This window comes from Typopeltis vanoorti, chromosome 9 (genome assembly GCF_054136105.1).
Source record: "Typopeltis vanoorti isolate ZY-2024b chromosome 9, IOZ_Tvanoo_1.0, whole genome shotgun sequence".
In the NCBI taxonomy this organism is placed as follows: domain Eukaryota; kingdom Metazoa; phylum Arthropoda; class Arachnida; order Uropygi; family Thelyphonidae; genus Typopeltis; species Typopeltis vanoorti.
In genome coordinates, this window is record NC_143557.1 from 77230156 (window position 1) to 77246274 (window position 16119).

At 34.0% G+C, this 16119-nt stretch overlaps 1 protein-coding gene across 1 annotated transcript in view; it reads right to left on the reverse strand.

Moving 5' to 3' along the window:
• Window positions 1-16119, reverse strand: part of LOC150103169 (C-Maf-inducing protein-like) — a 333561-nt gene that overhangs the window by 104132 nt on the left and 213310 nt on the right. Inside the window, exon 3 of the mRNA XM_090397523.1 lies at window positions 5766-5816. Within this exon, the coding sequence (XP_090253649.1) occupies window positions 5766-5816 (51 nt within the window). The remainder of the gene's footprint in view (window positions 1-5765; window positions 5817-16119) is intronic.

Below are 16119 nucleotides of genomic sequence, written 5' to 3' on the forward strand. Positions count from 1 at the left end.
CAACCAAAAAGTATCGTCGAAACCGACTCCGCCACGGAGGTACTAGTGGGGAGCGAAAAAGAATTATAAAACGGGACAGAAGTAACAAGTGTATATAAAAGCTGTTGTGCAAAATTCAATTTCAGCTTCGGTTTCAATAATTTCGACCTCTGTTAGCTACCTCATCTGATATGGCTCACAGTCTTGCAAAGATCTGCAACGTTTTCTGCGCACCAAATAACTGTAGACAATTCTATGAAGAGATGACAGTAAACACTGAACAATTGGGACAAATATTTTAAATGCCAAAGAGACCATTAAAGGACCAGCAAAATCTGCAATTTCCGTGTCACGGCCTTTATAAAATTGAATCGATCACCTGCGTGTCGGTTCAGCAATACAAAATTTCAGTATTATAAAAATGCAGGAATACTGGTAGGAAATGGAGATTACTTTATGTTTAGGTTCGACGTGTGAAGAAACTAGTTTAACTATTTCGAGTAGTTAAACCTCTCACGTATTTTTGAAAGATCTGAGCGATGTAAAATTTGATGTATTAAGTTCCGCTACCCCACTTAACGTCACTTAATCAAACAGAAATTTCTGCTGATAAGAATAAATGCGTTTAAGTGCATATGCGGTTTCACTAAAAGCTGTATCGTTGTTTGAAATAATGGCCGAAGCAGCTACGGCTGAAAGGCCAGTCTTCTGTTAATTGAATGTGTTCTTTTGAGCAGTTAGGTTTTTTTTTTCACCCTGCAAAACAAAGACGAGAAGGAAGAAACCCTTCTGTATGAAACTGGTGTTAACTCACCTTCAACTGAAAAGCTCATAAAAGGTTCTGTGTGTCCTGATCGTTATGCGAAGAGATATTCGATAGCGCGTCAAACATGTTTAATAAATCTGCAATGCATTCTCATTATAAAAAACCTGAAAATGATCGTTACCAATGCACCAGGAAAAACAACAGAGCCCTTATTGTCTGGAGAGAGAGAGAGAGAGAGAGATACAACAGTTCATTCTGTCTCTCGTTCTCTTGATTGATGTCACTTTTCTATTGATATAACCTTTCTAAACAAGATGTGAAATGTTTTTGAACTATTTTTTTTTCATTATAAGTGATAAAGCATATGGTAAGATGTTGGCATCACATCTGTTGAATTGCGAAAAATGGAGGTCGGCACCTTTCGCGATCACCTAATATCCAAAGGACTACCTATCGATGTCCATGAGTGCACAAACAGCCATATGCTGGTATATAACTCATAAAAAAAAAAGGAAAAAAAAAGAGGAACAAAGTGATGAACATTCCCTCCGAACCACTAAACAGTTCTCCGATAACGATTACTGTTTCCTTGGCAACGCCCGGGTCTGTGACGCAAAAGCCAAAAAAATCAATAAGCTCTCCTTAATTTGCATATCAACAAGAATGTTTGCGTCCACGTGTTTGCGTTACATATGAAACTTTCGGATCGAAGTGATTTTTTCCCTCCCTCGATCCTCTGTTTACCTGTAGGCTTGAACATCATTTTCTTCGGGTAATTGCATTCGCCGTACAAGGTTTCAGAGCGAGCGAGAGAAAGGGAGACCTATTTCATGCGCAATCTTCACCTGTACGGTCAGCACCGGGTTACCTTCATGCATCGATCATTAGGCGGTACGTCCAACAGTTAACGGAATCATTGCCGCGTGCAGAAAACGATTCGTCATTGGAAGAATGGTAGCCGACTAAAAATTGTTTGGTTTGAGACTAAGGTCATTAAAATATTCGGTGGGTAATGAAATAAAAAGGATATACATCTCAAATACGGAATTAAATACACACAGTGGAAAAAACTAAATTATATAATTATATTCACCACTCTTTACAGATTGTTGAATGAAAGACAATCCGGTTCACCACTAGAGGTCGCTTTTAATACCGCGATAGAAAGTGGAAAGGTATGTATTTATAATTTTATGATACACAATTTCCGAATGCTTCTAGGTGTGTTTCACAATGCATGTCACACATTGGTTTAATTGTACAACTGCATCTCTTCTTTCCTAAATGGATTTCAATGGAACACCATATTCGCAGATCCTTGCTAAACATGTCCAAATTCAGTTTGGACACCCAGCAAACAATTTGGAATATATAAATACGAAACCACGAAGTATACACATTATAGATATGTTTAAGATCGGCATTGATATTATACAGCGTGGAAAGTGTTCAACGTCATGCATTACTTTACTGCTGGATATAACTTTCGTGTTCAAATGCATTTTTTCACAATATAATAACGTTTCAAATATGGACAATTATAATATTGGAACTTCTGTACCGATTTCATATATCCTCTTTTCATACAACTGATTGAATAAAATGTTACAAAAAAAATGTGAGTGCCTTGTGAATATTATCAAACTCTCAAACCAACAGGATGAAGATTCGTATATCGCTGTAGCATCGATGTTTGCGAATATATTTCTAGGGTGGAATGATTTAGAGACTTCGTAATCCAGTCAGCAACGACCATCGGTTTTTCCCCTCCCAGAAACTAGGTTGTTTCATAAAATAAAAAAAAAAAAAATTAAAAACGTCCAGCGAACACACGCTTTGGATTGGATTGGGAGTTTGCAAGTAACTCCGACTATGAGGCTAGCGTATGATGCCTGTGAATTGTGTGTCCTTCTGGACGGCTTGGTTACTTTTCGTCGAGCTGTTGGGGGGGGGGAAGACCCTGCCTATGACATATACTGATTCACCTCGAATTAAAAAGTTCTAAACGCCGCTTTTCATGTCCTAGATGGGATTCATACCAATGTCTTTCCAACCAATGGGAATTAGCTGTTATAGCAGATTATGTGGATAGAATTCACCACCCTATAAGAGCATTAACGAAGGCAAATTACTCGGCAGCGACAGGCCATTGAGCCTCACATGCTGGAAGAAAGATGAATTTCTAACCCCTCCCCCCCCCCCCTGCTCCAGAAAAGCACACGACCACGAGAGAGTGCAAAACCGTGTGTAAGCAACTTCTATTGTTCAGCCTTAATGCGATATTTTAATAGATGACAAGCACATTCCAATAAATGGGCAAAATTTATTAAGAAAAATGTTGAAAATGTATGGTACTTGAATAAAAAACATTAACATCGAATACTTTGGCATTTTATTTTTAACATCTCAAGCAAACTTGATCCGTAAACAAGCAAGCATGGTTCGAAATCAAGCATGCGTAGTCTTGCTATCAGTTCAATTATGCTAATACAACGCCTTCAGTACCAACTTACTGATACTTTCATCCACAGATTTTCTATCGAATATAATTCATGTACTGTAACTAGCGCCAGTGAAAGTTGCATAATATGGCGCTTATAAATAACTGGTTCACAACTTAATCCCTTCATGGTATTATGCACTGCTATTTCAGAAGGCGAAGCTATTAAAGAAGCAAGTCATACCTGTTTGCAAAAAATTCGAAATTCCTTGATCCAACAATAATTTATAATTGAATTTAAACCATTTGTATTCGTACGTGATTGATAACTGTCTGGCTTCTTCATTTGAATGTTTTCTCTCATAAACATGAATAGATTGGACGCTAAATAAAAAATGTAAATAGTAAGCTCACATACAAAACGTTGTAAACCGATCGTACATTTAGGACCTTGGGCGTGCTAATAGTTAAATAATTCAGGAACCCTGTTCTATAGACCAAACAAAACTTTTTTCTAGTCGCTTCAGGCCTCCGAGAAGCAGGGTGGGAATCTCACACTTGGCAACAAATGTCATTATAGATTCAAACCCACGGCCTGTAAAGCAAAGATGGCATTCATTCCGCAAACTAATTACGATAATCCCCCCCCCATTGTGGCTTTTTCTCGCTTTCTACAACTAAAGCTGGTTAATCTTCTGTCACAAATATTCCACTACTAGATAACTCTCAGTCCATTCTTTTCAGCGACCTGGGGAGATGTCAGCTTTCTGTTGGGTAGCTTAGTCAACAAAGCGAGTGGCTGACCAAGCGACTTTCTTTTGATCAATCGCTCTTTGTATAATATTTCCGCCGGAGTCCTATCCTGTAATGGCTTTTGTAACTGTAGAGCGACAGTGCTATTTGTCTTTGCAAGTTTTTCTTCTTGAATGCTCCTCCGTGTAGAAAATAAATACGATAATGCTGTTTCAAAAGTGAGAAAGTTATTCTTCTCTCACTCCATTTGGGAGTTCGCTCTTTCATTTAGAGTGAAGGATTCAGATACACTAAAACAAGAGGGAGTTTTTTTCATTTTTGTTACTAAACACATATTTAATTATTTAAAAAAAAAGTATTTTGGTCAACATAAACTTGCAGTAAAATGTACGAATATATCAACATAAATTATATAAAACTGAAAAAAAAAAAGCATCTGAAAATGAAAATTATGTCGTGCAAAGGCGTGATACAAGCCCACTGCAAGTAACTGTGGGTAACTGTGTTGAAAACCTACTGATAGCTAATTAATGTTTAACAAGTGACATTACAATATTCTGAAGTTTAAGGCATGGAGTTCACTTCACAGATTTCGTTTTTTTTTTTTTTTTATATAGAAAGAAACGGTGCTTTTCATTCCTTGCTGAGTCAGATCCATTTTCCATGTAGTCTGAAACTCGCAACAGATTCACTGCTGGCATAACCTCTTCAAGTAACCACTTATATTATTGGTTTACGTATCAGATTCGCTTTTTCAATTCTTTATTGCATTCTTATCGTCAAGATAAACGAGAAAAGGCAATTCCCGACATAAATAAAAACAAAAGAAATGCGTACTGGATTCTAGGAATCCTCTGGAACAGTCCATATTACGCTGCGTTGTCTCCAATGACCATTTCTTAATTTGCGTGAAAAACTATTTCGGTTCACAATATGCTTTTCATTCAGACATTAATAATTCTTAAGCTGTGTTAATACTAAGACGTTTTCTTTTATTCTAATTAAGAAGAGCAATGTGTAAATTAGAGAATTATGAAATATTAACAAAAAACTAGTATTGCAATCATAAGGACAATTGTATACAAGCAAGCATCTCTCTCTTTCTCTCTTAGACCTAACTACAACTGTTTCTAAGAATTCATGGCGAAATAAACCAATCTAAGTGATGAATGAAAAATAAAAATATTCGGGGGAGATAGAAGTAGTACAACTTCTTGGCAAAATAAATCTAAAATGGATGAAATGCGTTGCCATTCACATCAACTTTTGCCCAGAAAGTGAACCGAATGATTTAATAGGGGAAATGCAAAAGAATCTACGTATCACAGAGCAATGCCCATTTAAAACTGAGCCAACCAAGAGCATTACATGCCCTTCTTTGTCACCTGCAATCATTCACATCCGGAAATGTATAGAAATAAGAATCGCAAACATTTCTGAGACTGTTAGCTTCAGAAAGATTGATGTCTCTTACGGTTTGAAAAAACCCAAGTTTCCGAGGGAGGAAAAAGAAATATTGTACCTCAATCTCAAAACCAAGTAACCAAAAAAAGAAGGAAAAAAAAATCTAGCGAAGAGAATGTTCCTTTTGAATAAATGGAGAAGAGAAATCCATACAAAATAAAGAAATACGACAGATAGAAAGTTCTATTTCAGAATTAAATAAATAAATAAATAAACACACACACACACACACACACACATATTTGAAAAGGAAAACGATTATTTTAACCACGACATGAGCCGCAGATTAAAAGTAACTTCTATAAAAAAAAAAAAAAATAAGAAAAGATTGATTTAAGACAAAGAATACAAAATAGAACTTACCTTCCAGAGTAAGGAATTAAGCCATTGGTCTCGAACATACACATTATTCACCTGAAATGAAATGTATACATAAACTTACTAATAAATCATGAAACTACAAAAAAAAATAATAATAATAACGATCAATAGGGCAAAACAATGAAAATGACATATGCGCAGTAAAGATTGCAGTGTTTAGATTCGATGCACAGACCACTGATCACGAGATGTAATGCGTGCGTTCACTGGCCAGTTTGTTCACTGAGAGGAAAGAAAATAAAAACACTTCTACCTCCATCTGAAATAGAATCACTTGGCTTTCCTTGAAGTGACCAATAAATTATTCCTCGTGTCCTTGACGAAATGCGAATTTATTTATTTCAATCGTAGTTATTACATTTAATACGGTGACGAGTTTTTCCCCCTCCCAAAAATTTGGTTTTTTTCATCTCACAAAACAGGAAGTGGCCAGGAGAACGTTTTTATAGACATAATACACTGGCGTCAATGTCTCAGTTGTCTTCGTAATTCCAAAGAACTACAACCATATTATAGTGGTTATATTTTAGTAATCAAAAATGGCATAGTGAAAACATAAAACATATTGCAAGTAAGAATAAAGGACACTTTTCAGTATTTAATAATAATTTGGAGGAAATATGAAATACTCTGACTTCTTTCAATTTCCTACATCCACAAGTTCTTCCTTGCCCATTTTCTTTAAGAGATAAAAAAGAGAAAAAAAACGTACTTAACACAATATGTACAATTACTTATGGAATCTTGCAATAAAAGGCTAGAAGAAATAAAACAAAAATAAATATTGCATGTAATGCAATATTTATTTATTTTTTCTTTTTATAATTAGTTTTAGCACGTCTCTCATACAAAACATTTAAAATCCATCAAGTATTTCAGGATCTCACATTAGATCATTGTTAATCGGACAGGTACACAAAAACTACACATTTTTTTCTCATTAATTTTGAATCAATACGTTATATCAATTTTCAAACTATGTTCCAGAATATTAGGCGGCGATATCAGGTCACAGGCGGATACGCAGACGTGACATCCAACCTAAAATGCCCCATATGCTTTGCAGAGACTATAATAAATGAAGATCCAGAAGTTGTTTGGCTATATAGCAGGCAGGCTATCTTCCTCATTTTGTATTAGATCGATTAGATTCCCTCAGTTATGTCGAATAATAGTGTGAAAAGAGAAGCTTTGTCTTGTAAGAAGCGCAAGCCATCTCCATATCCAAACAAAGCCAGACATCTTGTCGCATTTTAATGCGTTCCTCTTGAACTTAAGGACCAAGTCGAGCTGTTAGAGCAACAGCAAAGTATAGCATAGGATCGTCAAGCTGGATGATGAGTTTTGGGAAAAGTGCTTAAAGCTAAAATGCACCTTAGGTCCGTAAATAATTGCGGACATTCTAAAAGTTGGTATGTTTCCAACGAGAAACGTTCTCCGAGTTTCTTCAATTATCGATCACATCCTAGCTTTCAGAAGGATTATAAGGCTTGAAAAAATCCCTCACAGATTGCGCTGTTTTATAGGCATAAATCAAACCACATAACACACTAATCAGACAACTTTCTAACGCTGCATATTACGCTTTACCTCTTTTTTAAGGTTGAATATAAAGTAGCCCAAAAGGCTTCATCTTAGTATCAAAACTATTTAAAAAATGGCTCATAAATAGCCATTATTGTTTACTAATTCCGAAAGTGATCGCAGAATTTGCCTTTTAAGGCGGCTCATTAAGTGAAGGCGAATGTACGGGCTCTCACTTTATTCAGCAGGAGCCCCGTATATTTATATTCAGAATTTTTTCTTAAAAAACATAAGCTTATGAACTCAGCTCTTAATCCAAAAGCCAAGTTTGTTACTTTTAAGTAGTATAATACTAAGGCAACTCGCATGTTAATGCTATTGGTCACTTGGGATTTTTAAGTTTCAAAAAAAAAGTTTTGCAACTAGGCTATAATAATGGATATTTATTTGACATTATTAAACATTATTCTTGTGCTAACATGTATATATTTATAATGGATATCTATTGTTCTTTCTTTTAATTCACGTTTGAGTTTAAATTTGGCAGAATGGCTTCCGGATGAAATACACCAACGAATTTTACGTTCCAATTCCATTAAGATATTTTATTTTCATGCAAAAAGAAAATTCAGTCAGACAAGTTGAACGATCAATGGGCATTTACAAGAAACGTTATCATAAAAAAAGATGTTCAAACAATGATAATATATAATAATAGAAGTTGAATGCCAACAGTCCGTTTTTATTTATTTATTTTTTTAATTTCAGCTAGTTTTAAAGTCTATATTTTTAAAAGCATATTTCTTTATATAAGAAATGCTAGCAAAAAGTGTAATTACTTTGAATTAAGCTAAAAATTTTTTTTAAAAAAAACTTATTAATGAGAGTCAACTTTCACATTATCATCATTTTAATATAGATCCTATATTACACACGCACTGCGAGAGAGAAAGACTGCCTTACAAAACAGATATTACTTTAATATATACTGGAGCATTTAATTTCTACAATTATCTGTCAAAAGACATTCAAACAGCTACTTTTTTCATGACTTAAATTAAGGGGATATTAAATCCCGCATAGTTTTAAAACCGAATAAGAAACTCAAAGATCGGAATCAGAGAGTTTCTTGCCGAATATAGTAAACTATAAAGTATCGGCGACATTAGCGTTAGCCAATGTAAGTGATCCTAGTACGTAGTATAATACCGGGCAACTCGTTGCAAAGGTGGAGGAAGTTCAGATCGCTATTCTTAGGTATTTTCCATAATGTAAAAACACATTTCCTAGGAAATGTATGCTGTTATTGCATTATGGAGGGAGGTCACTACCCAGACCGGCTTCAGCCTTTTTTGAGGCTTCATCAGTGAGTAGTAAGTAACTTAATGGTCGCACCTGTTTGGAAAACTCGTTCGCAGAGTACATAAGTTGTTTTCGCTATACACTTTGGTATTAGGTCTAGCTACTCACTGATGAAGCCTCAAAAAAGGCTGAAACCGGTCTGGGTAGTGACCTCCCTCCATAATGTAATAACAGCATACATTTCCTAGGAAATGTGTTTTTACATTATGGAAAATACCTAAGAATAGCGATCTTGAACTTCCTCCACCTTTGCAACGAGTTGCCCGGTATTGTACTACGTACTAGGATCACTTGCATTGGCTAACGCTAGTGTCGCCGATACTTTATAGTTTACTATATTCGGCAAGAAACTCTCTGATTCCGATCTTTGAGTTTCTTATTCGGTTTTAAAACTATGCGGGATTTAATATTCCCATAATTTAAGTAATGTTTTCATTGCCGAAATGAAGCTTATTAGCTCTTTATACTTAAGTAACTTTTTTCATGGTTATTTAACATATAGTACAATATAGTAAGTGGCATAGTCGGAAAAAACTAAGATGCTCTTTGGTAGGAAAGACATCAGGATGCCAGGAACAGTTATTAGGTAAAGAAAGGAGGTGGGTTAGCTAGTCTCGTACGGTTGTCGAGCATTTCTTCAGCTACGACACAAACTAACCGGTAGGCACGCCTATCCATGAAGTATTTTGTTTATTATTTTAATAAGTTCATTTCTAAATAAAATAATGAAAAACTAAATACTTCACAGATTTTTTTTTTTTCTCAAATAGTTACAGACAGCATCTGTCGGCTGAAAAACCGAGCAACAAGGAAGGATTTAAGAAAAGAGTAATTCAGTAGATTTTTATCTCTTGCTGTCGCAGTAAATAGTCAATTTTTCATCTAAATCTCCAGGATTCCCACTCTTTCTCTGATAAGTCCGCGATACAAATGTCTGTTTTGTATGATCCAGGAATTGGCTGACTACTTTCAAATCCCCCCCCCCCCACACACACACACTTCTCCGCATTGTTAGGAGCTTTCCAAAGATCCAACAACTGAGAAATGTAACCGCGATGAACTGTCATTTCTGTCCAACATCCCGTTCGTTGCTAAGTGTCATATTTAGTTTTCTTCCTGACGCCTCAATCTTCCTGGCCTATCTTGTTTGCTGGCGGAGATAAAAATAGACAATGATCCTGGCAAATTGCCAGTAGTCCTTTACATGATATGTAAAATTGTGGAGGAGGAAGTTACTAAGATAAAACATGTATTTCGACGATTACTTAACAATAATAAAAATAAATTCGAGTGAAGCATTTAAACATTCAATAACAATACACTGCTCTGATCTACTTAGAATGGGAAACCACTGGAAATGTAAAGAAGGTTACGCTATGGGAATATCAAATTCAAAAATGTGAATGTGCTTAAACATAGCAGTAACTTACCTTCAAATAGCGAGCTTTTGCTATCCAACATATTACAGAAAAAATCAACTTCCGCAAAATAGTTAAGGCTATAAGACCAGCATTATGTCAATTAATTGCATATGTTCTTCTCACCGGTTTGTTTGTTTGCGTTTTTTTTTTTTTTTTTTTTTTTTTTCCCGGAGGAAGAAATCCTTCCACTTCCGTATGAAAGCAACTAACTCGCATTCAGATAAATTTAAAGAGTCGTCGAAATAGTGGTTTCTTGATGTTGTAGATGGAGATAAACTTATTATTAGCTTTACATCAGTACATTTAAGTCCATCTAGAATGACACAAACCCCAAAGACTTACCCTTATTCATATTTATTAGACATACAGTAATGTTACAAAGTAACGAACTACCACCAAATGTGGTTGAACTCTTTATTATGATTGATAATAGATTAATGCTAAAAAAGAACAGCCGATGAACAACACACTGAGTAATCAACACTGTGGTCAAACCAATGTGTAAAACGAGATTTGCTCTATGATTTGAGTTGATTTCAGTACATTCACTAATGGCTTTTCTCAGTTCTTTCTTTAATTCTCTCGCCTCCTTTTTCTTATTTAATTTTATTACACACACGCGCGCGCAACGATACTGACTTGCTCAACATTGCTAAATTATATTATCATTATACATAAATTTTAACCACTATCTTTCAGACGTAACTATTTAATCTTTCTTCAAGTTATATAAATTCCCCGTTTCTATAATCCGGTGTCGAAGATGGTTCGATTTGTTTTCAACCTGAACAGTAAACCCTGATTCCACATACTGCAATCATATTCAATGCAACTAATCAACTGATTCTCATATCTATCATCAGAGCCGGCGCTAGGGGGTCTTTGCCGCCAGCATGCAATGTCTATATAAGCGCCCATGTAACGATCCGGGCTTTTGTGGTTCTTTTACGATAATAAAAATTTAAATTATTTGAAATTTCTTAAATAAATTTTGACAGAACAGCCACACATTGGTTCGCTAAATGTAAAGAACCGCGGGTGTTGACTAAGCAAGATAATCGTTAAAAACCCGAATATTCAAAAAATTCTCAAAAGTTAAAGCAAATTTTGATAAAGCCACTTCACTTTAGTCGTTGAATATAATGATACAGGGATTATAGCCTTTTCACCGACCCGAATCGCTAACAAAATTAAAATGAATTTTAATTAAAGTTAAAATTTATTTGAACTAAAGTTTAAAAAATTCTTGCATTTTACAAATAACTAAATTCTTAGTAACTTGTAAAACTTTTTTAATAATTTTTATAAGTGGAACTATCTTTTAGGAAAATAAAAGAAACTCAAGATAGATGAGAAAATAAGAAAAGAATTCAGAAATAATTAGAATATTTAATATAAGTATTCAAAAAATAACATCTTTACAGAATAACAGAAAATAAAATAAAATTCGTAAATATACTTGGAATTTTTTAATTTAAATTTTAGGGTTTTTGATTTCATATTCACAAAATTAGAAATAATGGTGTTAACGTCTAATTCCGCACATATATCATTTTCAATAGCTATTAACGCCAAACTAACAAGCTTTTTTGTGACATACGTGTTCTTAAGTAGGTTTTAATCAATTTGAACTTGGAAAAGGAACGTTCACCGCTCGCTACACACTAATAGGTACGGTTAATAGTATTCTTAAAGCAATTGAAAAGTTAGGGAAAGATAAATCATTGGACACAATAAAATTAAGAATATCGAAAGAGTTTTGAATATTTAAATTATCCTTCCGAAAAATATCCTGGAAAGCACATAACTCGTCATATAGTTCTATTGCATTCACGTCTTTATTGTCGCCGTCCTTCAAGAGAATCTCTAAATCGTCACAATTTTTTCCTAAATCTTCGTTATTAATTTGTAGTAATCTATACAAGAAATTGAAATTATCATATGTTTTTAGTTGTTCAAAACATTCTATTAACGAACACATTGCAACGTCTAGAAGTGTATAAAATACATTCACTGTAAATTTATCTTCTGGCGATTGTGGCGTTTTGTCATGATGCTTGTAGTCAAATTGTCGTGTCTTCTTTCGTCGTCGAACTTTCGTATCAGTTTTAAATTCTTGTTCTCCGTCCACCTCTTCACTCAGTTCTTTTGCCGTTTTAGAACTTCTTTAAAATTTGTATCTGATCGATACTCTTGTAAGAATATTTTTAAGTTTTCGATAGATTCTAAAGCAAGTGTAATGTTCATATTTTTGTCTTGAAGCATTTTACTCACAGGGTTTATTCTGTTAAGTAAATCAAACTAAGTTATAAGAGAGCAAATAAATTTGTAGTCCTTTATTTTAGCACATAATGTTTGTGCTTCATGCTGAGTTTCTTTATTAAAATCTTCATTATCGGCGTAAATTTCTCGTAACTGATATCGTAGAGGGCGGATTGCATTAATTTTACTTTCCCATCGCGTATCTAATAGCTGTTTCAATGTTAATATTTTTTACGAACTTGAAAAGGATTGCCCAACGTTTGTAAGAGAATGAAAAAAAAGTGTATATTTCTTGAATAATTGCAAAGAAACTAATTGTATCTGCATTCACTTTGGCTGCGTCGTTAATGATTAAATTTAGAGTATGAGCACGTAAAAAGCTCGAAGATTTTTGTTTAAAAGCAAATTTTGGAGCCCATATTTTTTCCCTTTCATATTTGCCCTATTGTCATACCCTTGACCTCGCATATCTTCAATGCGAATGTCCCATTTTTCCAGTTGTTCCATTATTGTTGCGCATAAATCACGTCCTGTGGAATCTGATATATCTGCAAAACCTAAAATGTTTTCTCTGATCTTGACAATTCCATTGTCACAGGAAACAAAGTGAATAATAATGGTCATGTGTTCTGTTTTACTTACACCAGGTGTGCAGTCTAAAATTATGGAATAATATTTAGATTTTCGAATTGATAATAAAATTGTATCCCTGACTGCGTTACTTAAAGTTTCCAATAATTCATTTTGACTGTCTTTACTCAAATAGTGTACTCTATTGTTTCGTTGTAGGGTCCTTTCAACATGATTTTCCATAACTAGATCAAACTTCGCAAACAGTTCGACTAATTTTAAAAAATTGCCGTTATTCCTTTCATATAATTTATCAGATGATCAGCGAAAAGTTAAATTTTGGCTACCAAGGAATTTTATAATTTCAATCAAGCGTTCTAAAACACTCGTACAATTTTCTTTTCCATTTCATACACGCTTTGAGTCTGGCAATCAATAGTAGTTTTGTTTTTTAAATTTTTTAGCAACTTCCTTCCATTTTAAGAAATTTTTCATGTGAGTTAAACTAGTCTCATGTATATGCAAAGTTGTACTTACATTTCTCCAATCGTTATAGCCTTCTACAAGACTACTTGATTCGGTAGGTGCGAAAGGTTTGCAACAAAAGCAAAAAACAGAATTTAAAGTTTCGGAATAAATAAGCCATGTTCTTTGCACGAGGTCACCGTTTTCCATTTTTCAATTATAATACGTGTCGCCAAATTTATGACTATTATGCATCTCTGGGATATATTATATTTTTCTTTTGAACAGGCCCCATTTCAATTAAAACAACTCGTAATTTTTCATCAATATTTTCCCATTCACCTGGATCTTCTAAATTTACAGAGACTAACAATGTGTTAGTTTCGTGTCAACTACAACTAAATCTTCTCCTAACTATTTTTCACTTAAATCATGAGTCTTGTTATCTTGTTCAATAGTTGCAATAGTACTTTCATGAAAACTGGATGATGTACACGGTTCTTCAACTCTGATTTCTGATGTATCGAGATGGTTATAATCTGCATCAGAATATTTTAATATTTTAACAAATTTATTAAGAGTCCCAGTTTGTTTCTTAATATTTGCTTCTTTCGCAGCATGACGCTTACGATTTTGTGCACTGGATAACGTTTTTTAAATTTTTGATTCCATTTCTATTTTATACCCACAAGAAATTATTACACAATACGACACAGAGACGAAATAATAGTCCGCACTGCGCTACTGTCAGTAGCCTACTGAGATGCGTACTATATGACTGGTTAACTAGCAACAAATGTTTTGTACGAAAATTCGTTTCTGCACCTAAAAACCGTTCACCATTTCACTTTAGATAGACTGCAGTAGACACAACATTCTTTAGGCAAGCATTTAGCCTGCTCTCGCTGCAAAATTGTAAACAGCCGGCTGATCAAAGAGGCGGCGATATACAATTTTTTTAAATTTTTAATCGGTGTATCCGGCCAATATTTATTTTAATATTGATCATTCTAAGATTTTTTTGTTTTCATGATAAAAATTTCGTTTCTTAAAAATGAACTTATGAATGATTCCCCGGTGGCGGCGCCCGCATGCTTTGCATGCCCGCTTCCGCCAGCCCTGCCTATCATGATACAATCTTTCTAACCACTCTCTCCCTTTAAATATCTTCGATTTTTTCGACATCTATTAAAAATATTGGTGAGTAAAGTTGTGAGCCATAATCCATAATCTGACCTAACTAGAGACCTAAATAAGAATATCATAACTTCCTTTACCTACAAAGGAGACTTTTGTAAAAGCTATCATCTACCTGTCTTAAAAATGCAATTCCTAAACTTAAATTCCTATCAACCCAAACACCTAAATCCTTGCCATAGTTAAATTCTTTCTAAAATTTGTCTTGAATCTAATTCATTTATTTTACCTGTATCATCAAGTCTTTTAATTAGGTTATTTTTTAACCAAGTAAAATGATCTGTTCAGATTATTTTATCCTGCTAAAAATAACCCCTATTAGAAAGACTCCCCCTCTAAACATTACTTCCTGTATTATGTCAACTAATTTCCCAAACCATCTCACTAGCTGATCATTATACCTATTTGACACATTTCGATAATTAGGTTTTAACCTTTAATTTTTTTAACGTTTTAAAATCCAAAGCAAAATTGCAACTATATAAAAAATCGTGGGGAAAAAAAATTAGATTTGCCAAATCAATCTTCCCTTAATAAAATCATGCTCTCCTGCTCACCAATGTATCCCCACCAAAGATATCATCTTGTATACGCTTTCTAATTAATTTTTCGATTTTGTTGTCCATAATATTGTTAAGATCCGCTGATCTATAATTCTTCAATTTAAGCGACGAGCTTCCTTATGAGCTGCAATAACGTGAAATGCTTCCAACCGACTATCTGGAAGCATTTTCTTTGAATAATCTCATAAGAAAACTATACAGAGAAATCGACTTTTACAAATATTTTCTATTTCCTAACAAGCGATTTTAGAATATGAAACTAAGTTTAAAAAACAAAAAAATGGCCTTCTGTATATTCTTAAAAAAAATATACTATTTAAATATTTTTGCTATATTATATTTTCGGTATGGGGTAGGATTACTGATCTAATATCCACTTGAAGCAAGCAATCCTCACTATAAAAAAAATAAAATAATTATGAGTGAGAAATAACAATTTCGAAACCAAAGTGGTTATTACTTTATAACTAATTTGGTATCAAGGGGGGGGGGATCATCAAATCGGTTGTACTTTAACTATGTGCAAACCACCGAATAATGGAAATCAAGTAAATGTAAAATACGTGATAGAATTTCTTCTGCACGGCTTCATTTAAACATGTCATGGCTTCTTTTATTTCTCCACATTCCATTACATACTAGCAATGCTATCACGTTGTTTTTTTAAAACTGAGTGAGTGTTTTATACGGTTTTCAAATTTGTAAAAAGGGTATTAAAATACTCTGATTTCAGGTCTTATCTTAAATCGCGTATACGAAAAAAATCCAATTGGATTATTTAACATAATAACTAATTTCTTAAAAATAGTACTGAAAATATCAAAAATCAAAAAAAAAAGAAGAATCAACACATCAGCATTTTTTACTGTCCATTATGATAATTAGATCCTTATAGCGACTGGTGCAAACACATTCATGAAATAACGATACTGTCCACCGTTTCCGCACAACGATCTGAGTACAATGAAAGGT